This window comes from Chinchilla lanigera, unplaced genomic scaffold, assembly GCF_000276665.1.
Source record: "Chinchilla lanigera isolate Chin_1 unplaced genomic scaffold, ChiLan1.0 scaffold00009, whole genome shotgun sequence".
Lineage (NCBI taxonomy): Eukaryota > Metazoa > Chordata > Mammalia > Rodentia > Chinchillidae > Chinchilla > Chinchilla lanigera.
Window position 1 is genome coordinate 36,536,639 of NW_004955410.1, and position 12,610 is coordinate 36,549,248.

At 41.5% G+C, this 12,610-nt stretch overlaps 1 protein-coding gene across 2 annotated transcripts in view; it reads right to left on the bottom strand.

The window, feature by feature from the left end:
* Window positions 1-12,610, bottom strand: part of Mkln1 (muskelin 1, intracellular mediator containing kelch motifs) — a 316,551-nt gene that overhangs the window by 284,652 nt on the left and 19,289 nt on the right. Inside the window, exons 1-2 of one of the 2 annotated variants that reach the window (XM_013510638.1) lie at window positions 7,539-7,635; window positions 6,047-6,164 (exon numbers count right to left, since the gene is read on the bottom strand). In XM_013510638.1, the coding sequence (XP_013366092.1) occupies window positions 6,047-6,063 (17 nt within the window). In that variant the 5' untranslated portion in view covers window positions 6,064-6,164; window positions 7,539-7,635. Of the gene's footprint in view, window positions 1-6,046; window positions 6,165-7,538; window positions 7,636-12,610 lie in introns of those variants that run through there. The other variant, XM_005377548.2, reaches the window with a different exon arrangement.

A 12,610-nucleotide genomic window follows, 5' to 3' on the forward strand; every position in this document is an offset into this window, starting at 1 on the left:
TTATATTATCATCAGAATGTTCCATAGTCAGATATCTGTCCCTTTTTGTTATTTTGAAATAAAGGCATTTTATTTATCTAATTTTCCTTCTCCTTTTTGTTCATTAATAAACAATTATGAAAATACATCATGAACATTAATGGGTTATCACTGAAGTACCTTTTTTCTGAATGTGGGATTTCAGACAGCAAAGGCATAGGTAGACGTAGTTACTCATTTGTAAGTGACACTTTCTGCCTTAACAAATGGCTAGCAGCAGATAATATGGATTTGAAGTCATTTGGTCATCTGAATTTCCATGGATTATTACGTTTCACATAAATTCATTCTAAACTCGCGACTATGTTCCATCTTTTGTGCTTATTCCCATATATACTCAGAAGCATTTATTTCAGTACAATAACCTTGTGAAATAGTTATTACAGAAATAGGTTATTTTGCTTGTTTAAGGTCACACATAACCTAGTTCTTCTAAGTCATGGGTTATTACTTTTAAGTTGTGGACAATAGTAACAGAATATTTGTACGTTCTTGGTGTCCAGGACTCAGCCTCGTATTGGAAAGCATGTGATATCAGTTCTAATATAAAATGTATCTACCTGGTTTGAAACCATGGTACCTTACTCCTCCATACCCTGGAAGATGTGACAGAGGTACAAGATGACTTGGTACTGAAGCAAAGATGGAGCCAACGAGGACTGTCTGCGTTCATGCAGAAAGCACCAGAAGACGTCACAGAGTAGGGCAAGGGCAGCTTGTTTTCCTCAGCACAGAGCATGCCAGCCTTCAGCCTGGATCTTTTAACAGATTCAAAAAGGTTCAGACATGTTGAAGTCTGGGAATAGACAATGTTTTAATTTGACAACGAACAAACTAAAGGTCAGTCTGAGAAAGTTGATTCTTGATATATTTCCAACATCCCAGCGGACTCAAAGTTTGGAATTAAAAACCTCAACTTTAGTAAATTATATGTTGGAAATGCTGAGAGTTGTAATTAGGCGTGCATCCCAAATGCCAGTAGAACCCATTCTATTCATTTACTCCTAGCTCTATGAAAAATGGTGTGTTTGGGATGTGGTTTTTGAAAACAATTTACCTTCAAGCTTAAAGAATGGAATATATAAGAAAAGAATTTTGCAAGTTTTATTGATGAACTAGAAAAAAAATGATTATAAGGATACAACTACTCGTAACTCAAAAATAACTGAGCTAAGAAACATGAAATGTCATATGTTATGCTAAGTCCAATGATAAACCTCAAATGCAATTTCCAAAACATACCTTTGTTCTAGCTACTAATATTGCAGAATCAGCCTCATGAATATCCAGTGGGCATCACATTAATTATCCCTATAAGGTTTTACCAGAGTTAGTACTAGAAATATTTTATTTGTAGAGACATAGAGACAGGTTCCATGACACTTGAAAGCAGTCTTGAACTAAAGGATATTAGAAATAAATATGAGCAACAAAAATAAAACGTGATGAAATTAATTCTTCTGCTACCAGCAAAACAAATGTTTCCAGGGACCTGAAGCCAAGAAAATAAAAATCCATAAAGACAAAGGCCAAGACAGTCAGTTGAATATACTAAGTCCCCATAAATGACAACATAAAACACTAAAAACTAAACAACACCACCCCACCTACTCTAAAGGATTCAATGCAGAACATTGACCTTTTCTGCTCTGCCACCTACCACAGCAATCCCAGGCTGCAGCTGATTTTAAAATTACCACATCTCCAAAAATTATGGGAGATGAGTATCTCAAAAACACAATTGCTTTGATCATATAGGCCAAGCCCATATTAGCATAAGCAGTAATTATTGAGGAGGGGGTAATCTACTTCATTCATTTTAATAACCAATTCTTTTTCGGTTAGATTTGCCAGAGAGCCAAACCAACTTAATTATGAAGGCACAATAACATTGGACTGAACTATTTTTCAATCCAAGAATTTTTATTATAGAAAGATGGACAATTTAAGCAATTATGTGCTTTATTTCTCCCTTGCTCTATCTCCATTCTTGTTAATTTACCAGGTATTGAATTTAACTGGTTGCGTTCTTAATGTTTTACTTCTTGTCTTCTTTTTTAGAAAAATTTAAACTAAATTTCAAGAAGCTGCAGGGTCAGTGCTGGTGGCTGGTTTAACTCAGATCCCCTTGAGCCCAGGCCATAGGGCTGGAGGAGAAGAGGCTAAATTCTGGCTGCTGTGAGGAACCCTGTGAACCACACAGAAAGTCTAAAGTGTGTGCGGTGACGCTTGCCAGCTTTACGTTAATGTATAGTATAGATTTCCCCACACTGCTCCCCAAACACCATAAACGTCCTGCCCTGTCTGTGTACCCATGTTACCATTTCTCCTCATCTGGATGCAGCATCTGCTGAAGAGTAAAGTCACTTGCAAGAAAGCTGACCTCAGAGTCCAGAGCACAAGTGTGCAGGCCCCAGCTCTTCCGGGACCAGTCAAGATGACTTGGTGCAGAAGGTGAGTGTGTGTCTGTAGGACCAGACTGCACGGATGCCAACTGTAGTTTTCCACTTCCAGCTATGAGACCCCAGGCAAGTTATTGAAGACTTGTGACTCAGTTTTCTCATTTATAAAATGGTGCTGATATGAAAACTACCTTATAGAACTTTTGTGAGGCTTAAAGGTCTTAGAAGCTTTAGAAAGAACCCCAGGGATCCTAAGTGCTCCAGGAATGTTAACAACTATTGGTAGAAGGTGTGTAACCTTGGGGCATTCACTTAACCTCCCTGCTTTTATCTTCTGAACAAATAACTATTGAGCACTTACTGTGTGCCTGGTCCCTTCTGTGCAAGAAAGTATCACAATCTCTTATGGTATTTAAAAGACAGAACAAACTCAAATAAGATAACATGTAGAAGTTATTCAAGACAACTCCTTGAACCAAGAAACCAAGTAGAATTAGTTCCTTCCTGCTCTGTTTCCACAATATTTAAAACGCACACACACACGCACTTGTGCATACACACACACACACACACCTGCTACAGCACTTGTCACACTGTATCCTGCAGAAATTTTTACTTAACTATCCCCCTGTGCCCCACAAACAGTGTCCTCCCACTCACTTCTGCATCCCCATCATGGGAGAGGCACTCAATAAATATTTGTTGGAATGAATATTGTCAAAACGATTGAGCAAGAATTCCCAAAGATTTTCCAGGAATGATGGATTATCACTTTTGCCCCTGCTGTCCTTAGAAGACCACCTCAAATGTGCTTGGTTTTTTTTGGGTGCAGTATATTAAGATTCTGCCATTCCAGATGCAGCCAACCTTATGTGGTTCTATTTGTCTATTCTTTTCACTTAACAAATAACTATTGAGCACCTACTGTGTGCCTGGTCCCAAGCTGAGCTCCCATCTACAGTATAGATACCCAGACCAATTTAGTCACTGCATACTAGACAAGAAGAAAGCTATTTATGTAGAATCATCTACTTCTTGAGGTAATAAACTTGTTGGTATGATACTTCATTAGTTAGAGACTCTCAGAGTAGAAAAGAATGGTTTTCTAGAAATAAAGGTGCTTATATAATAATAATTAAGGTAAAAAAATCTGATTGGGTTCAAAACCTTGATCTGGTTTGCACCACATGTAAGATGTTAGGCAAATTACTTAACCTCCCCAGGCCTTGATTTTCTCATCTGTAAAATGGAGCTAGTAGAATTGATCTATTAGAAATGAAAATCACTTATTAAAGTACTTGCCATATAATTAACACACAATATATGCTTGCTATTTTGGCTAACCTTCCTGTCTGTATTCCTTTATCTCAGTGTCTGAACTTCCATTACAAATTCACCCAGCAAATGGTACAACTGCCCAACTTCCGGACAGCATCCCACCAGAGTCAGGACTTTACCACCTCCTATGGTTGTCCATTTGGTTGCTAGGTAAATAGAGTTGTTGATAAATTCTAGAGGGTTGAAATATACATGCTTACATCTTCCACTGGTTGGGCCTCAATCTGTCATTCAGGATTACCCAGAAGAAATCTAACCTTTCCACTGCAGGATAACTCCTCAAACTTCAGAAGGCAGCTGTATCTGCTAGTTGTCACCCTCCTCCCATACACCCACACATAACCTTAGATCCTTTTGCTGTTTCTAAATAACATTTTACCAGATCCTTTATTATCCATTTTGCTCTTCTTAAATAATCTGTCCATCGATGTCTCTGAATGTATGAAGCTCGAAATTCATACACCAGAGCAAATGTGGTCAGATTACCAGTGAGTACTAGAGAACTAGTTTCCCTCTTGAACACTGTATTTCTAATAATATAAAGATGAATTTTTTTTCGAAGCAACATCATGCTGTGTTGAGTCATCATGCACTCCCAATCAACAGGAGACTATCTCTTCCTGACGTGTGCAATGGTAAGCCACTACGCCTCCACTCTGTACTTGTATAATTGAATTTGAGAATCTTTCGGTACTTTATATTTGTGCTTATCAGCTTTATATTGTTAGATATGATTCACTACTACATTTTCTTAGGATTTGTGGGGAGGGAATCCTGATTATACCCTCCAGTTTATTTGCTGTCTTTCTCATTATGTATCACCTGTAAACTTATTGAGCATGTCCATCACTATGATCATCTCGGTGGTGAATAAAAGCATTAAGGGAACAGTGTATCAAATCACACCTGAATTAGATTTTTAGAGACCTTAGTGTGCCTTAGCCTCTTAACAAAGCAACTTTTGAAGTTATCATTTGCTCAGTCAACAAGTGTTTATGAAGTGTCTTCCAAATACTGCTCCGAGTGCTGAGCACATAGTGCTGAAAAAAAACAAAATCCCTGCCCTCATGAAGCTCACATTCTAGAAGGGGAGATAAACAATTTTAAAAAGGAAGTAAATAACATTAAATGTTACAAAAAACAAAAGTAAGAGGCTAGAGAAGTTTGACGGTGGGGATGGAGGGAAGGGCTGTGTATCAGCCGTATGGCTGAAGCAGAGTTGTTTCCAGTTAGAAGCCAGGTATGGTGGGTAGAGGCACTCTAGGAGGAGGAGGAGGAGGAGGATCACAAGCTTGAGCCCAGGCTGTGCAATTTATTGACTTAGCAGAAACCTATCTCAAAAATAAAAGAAAAAGGGCTGGGGATATAGCGGAGTGTGAAGGCCTTGGGTCTACTCCCCAGTGCAACCACCCCCCCCCCAAAAAAAAGGTTTTACTACTCTGCTTATGTCCTGCAGTTTTGGTGTGTCTCTGGTCAAAATGTGCCCAAAGGTGGACAATGTTATGGTTTAAATATGAAGTGTCCCACAAACACTCATATATTCAGGGATTGATCCCCAGTGCAACAATGTTCAGAGACAGGGCCTAGACAGGCGATTGGATCATGTGGGTGCTCAGCTCACTAATGGATTAATTCACTAATGAGTTCATCTCTGAATGAGCTATTAAGGGGTGGTGCCCAGCTGGAGGAAGTCTGTCACTGGGGGAGTGCCTTTGCCTGACTCTTGACCCTTCCTCTGTCTCTCTATGGCTCTTACTGCCTCTCTGTTTCCTGGCTGCCTTGAAGTGAGCAGCTTTCCTCTGTCATGCCCTGAGGTTTCTGCCTCGCCACAGGCCTAAAAGCAACGAGGCCAGCTTTCCATGGACTGAAACCTCTGAAAGTGTGAACCACAATAAGTCTTTCCTCCTTGATGCTCTTTATCTCAGGTATTTTGTCACAGTGATGGAAAGCTGACTAACACAGGCAGCAAGTCTTTCCAATTTCTCAAAACCCCATTTTCCTTATGTGGTGTCATATTAGGAAAAAATCAATAGAGTAATGATGAAGAATTTAGTCATGAAGCAAAAATGAAAATTTGAAGGATCATTCCTCAGACTTCCCATTTCTTCATACCCATAGGATATTCAACACTATAAGAACATCTTAAGTTCCCAGGAAGCAGTCACATCTGATGAAGATTCCAGAGGAGATTTTTAAAGTATTGTCCTACAGGTACAGTATATGCTTGAAAGAAATAATGGAGAAAAAGCTGTAAAGCCAGCATTTACCTTATTCCAATCCCCATGGTCTCAGGTATGAGTTACGAGTCCAATTGCTTCTGGAGAGTCAGGAGGACGGCATGCATGGGTGACCCCAAGGCACTGTTCAGAATCTGGCCGATGAATTCTGGAAAAGCAGCCCACAAAGGACAGATTAGAAATTTGCTTCTATTAACTATTCACTGTTCATGATTCTCATGTTGGTAGATTGTTCTAAATATTATTCACTCTTTAAATCCCTTTGATGTTGTAGGGACTTGATAAGTTTTTGTTCAGTAAAAGACTACTCGGCAGGGTATGGTGGTGCATACCTGTAATACCAGCACCCTGAGAGGTTGAGGCAAGAGAATCATGAGTTTGAGCTCAGCCTGGGGAATTTTATGAGATTTTGTTTCAAAAATAAAATATACAAAAGGGCTGGTGATGTAGCTAGGAGCTAAGGCCCTGAGTTTAATTTCTGGTACCATAAGGGGGAAAAAAAAAAACTAATTGTACTCTTTCATTGGAAAATATCCATTCATTCATCATAGACCTATTTTGTACCATATGCTTTGTTGGTGGTAGTAATACAAAGATAAATAGGGTAAATATGGTCAGCTCTGTGGGAGTAGTGTGTTAGGAAGAGGAAAATGGGAAGTTAGTGACTTCAATGCAGAGACTTAGGAGATGTGAAAGAGTCCTACAAAGAGGTGGGAAGTGTATTTCAGCTGGAAGGTACAACATATGCACATTGGGAAAGTAACAGAAATAATTCTGCATTCTAAGTATCTGAGCCCTGAGAGCAGTTCAGAGAGCATCAGCCAGAGTGGTCAGGGATGGGATTAAAAATGTGAAGAGTCCCAAGTATGCAGACATTTATAAGCCATCCTATAGGGGAGGGAGAATCTGCTGAGACGTGCAATTGATTATATGCTAGAGCTCTGAAGAGGGGGCAGTCAAGGCTGGGAATCAGATTTTGGGCTTGGACCACAGCGTGGGAAGTGATATCACTCACTAAGACAGCAGAAATATGAATACAAGATAGGAGAGATGTGGGGGAGATGGTGACACATCAGCCTCGGTCGTGTCTGTTTTTGATGCCTTGGAAATATTCACAGAACAGCAGTAAGCAGTTAGCGCTGGAGGCTTAGAACAATGGGATTCATGGGATGAGTAAGATACCTGGGGGCGGTGTGTCACAGAAAAGAATCCAGAAGAAAACCCAGAAGAACATCAGCCCTCAAAGGACGGACAGAGAAAGGATCCCTGGAAACAGAGTGGCAAGTTCCAGCCCCAAGGAGAGGAGGGAGACAACAAGCGTGAGTTATCACAAAGGACGAAGGGAAAATAGCTGTGACCAACGAAGGCAAATGTCAAAAGATCAAGTGAAAAAGACTGAGAAGCACCAAAGGATATTTGCCAAGTCTGGCAAGGAGCTGGACCAATAGAGACAAACTCAGATCGCAGTGAGCTGAGGAATGACTGGAACCCATGAATATAAACAACTGTTTCAAAAGTTTACCTTAAAAATGGAAGAAAGCAATGCTGGGTGGAGCGTGCATGTAGTCCCAGCACTTGGGAGGCTGAGGCAGAAGGATAACTGCGAGTTCAAGGCCAGCCTGCGGCACATAATGAGTTCAAGGTCAGCCTGAACTATATAGGAAGACCCTGTCTCAAAAAAAAGAAGAAGAAAACATAATCCCTACACCTTCTTCTCAAGGACAGGGACGTTGGGCCTCATAAAGGCCCCTGTTTAAGGATCTTTTAAGATCTACTAGCTCCTCTGTATTAGCTGAGTTGACTGTGTGGTGGTGCTCTGGGAGACACGGCCTGTGCGTTGAACAGTGGTCCAGCAATCAGTGCTGGACTTGGCTAAAACTATACAGTAAACCAAATCTGGCCCTTCGGTTCTCCTCATAGGTCACTGAGGGCCACACAGGCTCCTGGACCAAGACCACTGTGATGCACGAAGGTATGACTGACCTCTCTGAACAATGAAATGACCTACATCTGGCCGGATATGGTCAGACACAATCCTCACACTGTCATTATCTCTCACCTGTTGTCACGGCTCATGTGATGAGGGCAGCCAGAGGGAGGGGAGAGGAATTTGGTCACCTTGGAGTTTGGAACAGGCATCTGGCCCCACAGCTGGCCAGTCAGCTATGCAAGCAGGGAGCCTCTCTGAGAGCAAAATCCAGAAGCCAAAATAAATGGGTCAGGTGGAAAACAAACGACCGTAACTGAAAGCAGGGCTGAAGGTTGGTCCTGGGGAGTGAAGGTGAGCCAAGACATAATGAATGGACACCGTAAGAGGTTTGGACAAGAGGGGAGGGCCAGGGGGCAGTGCAAGAACAGGGGCCGAGGATGCGAAGAGCAGAAGCTATTATATATACACACACAGAGGCCAGACACAATTATGCTGTACAGATAGGACATCACCACCAGTTCTCTTACCTGGTCCTCCCAGGGCATTGTTCAATTCTCAGGTCCTCATGGCACAAAGGAAAGGTTTTGGAATTTATGATAATCCTCCAAACCTTAGTTCCACGACTTCCCTCTCCTGCCAAGTGGTGCTATACTCCAAGAAGAAGGCATAAAAGCTCTGGCCTGGGAGTTGCTCATGGGTGCACACAGGCTCACCTGAAAAGGTCCTAGAACAGCTCTCCCTCTCCTAAGAGCAGGGATTGTGAAGAGAGGCCAACAGTTCCTTGAGGGCCTAAGTCAATAAGAAAGGTGGCTGCACGGGCTGATGAGTGGAAACATTTCTAAAACGCAATCCTTCCAGGATATCTGGGTTCTTCAGAATGCACACTATGCCCGGACCGAAAGGCTCGGCTGTCCTCATTTGTGATTAGAGCAGAAAAGAGAGAAAGGACAGAGGTAAACGTCACACTGAAACTCGGTATTTTTGCTTTGTGCACAGACAGGCTGAGCTGTACAAACCCAGTTTTCAGAGGGGTTTGTTTTTTTTTTTTTCACTCGAGTCAATAATTATTTACCTCTTGGATATTGCTTAGAGCAGAGTTTCCATCTAATTCTCATTTAAGGGTACTGAAAAGGAAAAACTGAATAATAATACCTCATTTGTGTATAATGCTTGTCTTTCAAAGACATCCTAACTGTTTATAGACTCTAATTTCCAGTAACAACACTTTTTATAATGGAAAGACTAGTAACAACTATTATCATTTTATAAATTAGGCATGAAAGAAACCAAGGGAGCTGGCAATGAAATGACTGCTTCAATGCAACTTCCATTTTAGAGGTGTCATAGCTGGCTTACTTTTCATTTTTTATTAACAAGGCAACCGTACTTTAGGTAAACATGCTTATTAAGGTGTATACTGCCCTTAAATTTTAAAGTGAAAAATACATTCCTTAAGAGAAACAACAAAGAGCAAAATGTTCATGTGTTCTGCAAGTCAAATCGCTCTTGTAAATCTAGATTCGAACCAATCCAGTTCCTACTACCCAGCTCTGCTCTTCCTCAGCAGGTTCACACCATCTGCAGACGTATATTACAGCTCTGGGGTGTGTATCGTCCCCTCTTCATGTGTTGTGCTGCAGTGGCCTTGCCCTCTCAATTGGGTTAGGAAAGTTCCATTATATACAGAAATTCTACGTGTATGTGAAGTCATTGATGCTCTTACTCTTTTATTAGCTTCAATTTGGGATGGTAAATTTTTTGATCTTTTCAAATATTCATTTTCTCACTTATTCATTCACTTACACTCTGAAACACTCATGCATTCATTCCATAAACAGGGATTGTGTGCCCAAAATGTAGAAGTACTATTATTCAAGATGCAGAGAACAGAAATGGATATAAAGCCAAAGAAATCACAGACTCAGGAAACTCACAGCCCAGTGAGGGAAACAGGTTAAACAGTTGTGGGTGATTGTGGTAGGTGTGGAGGTGGAATTATGCATGAGAATGGTTTGGGAAGGCTGGGTGTAGTGACACACACCTGTAATCCTAGCACTCAGGAGGCTGAGGCAGGAGGATTGCTGTGAGTTTGAGAACAGCCTGAGCTACATAGTGAGTTCAAGGCCAGCCTGAACTATATAGTGAGACTCTGTCTCAAAAAAAAGAATGGTTTGGGGAACATAGGGTGGGAATCTGACTTGATCTCTTCCAGAAGTGCTCCCAGAGATGAAAACTACAGCAAGAGGGTTTGGGTATTCCAGGGACAAGGACCAGCACACACAAAGGCACAAAAAGAGCACATTGATGCATTTGGAGAACTATAGAAAGCACGGTATGATAGGAGATTCTTCAACTATTCTATGGCTAGTTCTGTTTCACATTCCAGGCCCTGACATCAACATAAATGATTCTATAAAGGGAAATGTATTGTCCACAGTTGAGTAAGTAAAAACTCATTCTATGAGGGATATGTACCAAAGCACCTTTGGAAACTTTGACTCTGAGGAATATCACTCAGACTAGCACAAAATCAAAGCTTCAGTTTGTTCTACCCAAGGTTTGTAGTCTTTGTATTTCATGCTGGTTTTTTCCAGGGATTAACAATTAAGAGCAGCCAACTTATTCATCAAATTTAGGTGGCCACTTAGCTCTTCTCCATTATTATTTCACTGTAAGATTTTTATACAGCTGTTTCAAAATACAGCATTTTCAAGTACGCTCTGTTGGACGGGTCCAGTTTTTCCTGTTCACCTCTTCCTGACTATTCAGACATGGTGTTGCCCAGCAACCAAAAAGGATATGAGCCAGGCTTGTAGGCTTCTGTTGTGGTTTCAGTCTGAAGTGTCCCCTGAAGACTCATGGATTGAGGGCTTGATTCCCAATGCAGCAATGTTCAGAGGTGAGGCGTAGGATGGTGGCTGGATTAATCCACTGACAAGCTCAAGCTGGGTGGACCATTAGCCAATGGGGCCCAGTTGAGGGAGGCAAGTCTCCAGGGACATGTCTCTAAAAATGTAGCTCCTGTTCCAGGCCCCTCCCTCCCTCTGGCTTTCTCACTCTGCTTCCTGACTGCCATGAAATGCCCAGCTTTCCTCTGCCGCATCCCTCTGCTAGGTATTTGTCACAGCAATGAAAAGCTGACTAACTCGGGTTCTCAACAGCCCCACCCACTAGCCACAGGTGTTTGGGAATGGTCTGTGAACATTTTACACTAAGGCCCTGTAGTGACAGTTCTTCCCCAAGGCTCCTGTCCCTTTGGGTCCCTGCTGAGAAGCCCTGCATGAAGGAGAGAGAGATACAAGAACTCATACAGAACCCTGCCTAGATGAATCCGATTAGAGAGGCAGTCCTGCTCTGAAATTTAAGAAAGGCTTTGCACCCTGAAACCTCATCCTTGTTTCTACTTGGGGATTTTTCACTAAGAGTCCTACATGTAACTCATGCATCTGTTTTAGCTCCTGACCAGTTCATAGAATCCTCTCTAAGCCATAATTTTTTCATGTACCTAATCTTTCCCCATCTGACAAGCATCTGCGTCCTCATCTCTGCCTACCTCTTGGAGGCAAGTGAAACAACATTTGCCCATTGTGCAACTGGAAACACACCTGTAAAGGTCACAGACTTCTGCAATGTCAAACCCAGCGGCCAGTGGTCAATCCTCAGTCCTCATCTTACCCTCTCAGCAGGCCCTTGGGACCGCCAGCCACTCCCTTTGTCCTGCAGCACTTTCTGTACTTGGCTTCCATCACACCACACTGGCTTTCTTCCTACCTCATCCTTTTTGGTCTCTTGCTGGGCCCTTCCTGATCTCTGAATTTTTGCAGGTTGCTTTGCTTTGTTCCTCTATAATTATCCATCCAGTCCATTGCTTTAAGTACCACATTCATAGCAGGTTGGAGATATAACCAGTTTAATAGCACAGCATTTGCCTAGGATACCTGAAGTCATGGGTTCTATCCCCAGTACTGCAGGAAAAAAACAAAATTTTATTTAAAAAATAAATAAACACCATCACTAGTGCTCTGATATAAACACCATCACTAGAGCTCTTGATTTGGAATCGGACAAGGACTTCTTTTCATAGTGGTGCTGAAGTTTGTATTTGGAACTGAAGAAGCAAATGAATTGTCTAAGGGGAGAAGGGTGGTTTTTTTATAAGGGGAAATTAAATAAGAAAGGGCACAAAGCTATGAATAGGAAAACTGTGTTCAGAGAAAAGAGACACGTCTTGCTGGGCATGGAGATGCACATCTGTAATTCCAGCACTCAGGAGGCTGAGGCAGGAGGATTACTATGAGTTTGAGGTGAGCCTGGGCTACATAGTAATTTTAAAGCCAGCCTGGTCTACATAGAAAAATCCCATCTCAAGAAACAACAAATACATAAATAAAAAACAAACAAAAAACTGAACAAACAGACAGATAAGTCTGAGAGGGTCTGGCAATGACCGATAAGGTAGGCTGTAGATATATTTCAAGAAAATTTGATTTACAGTTAAGGAGTCTAGAATTTATGCTGAAGATAAGCAAGAGGTTTTTAGAGAAGAGGGTCTCACTATATATTCCAGACTGGCTTTAACTCAGATTCCTCTTCTTATTTAGCCTCCTGAGTGCTGAGATTAGAGGTGTGTGCATCACGGATTATTTATTTGTTTGGCACTGGGA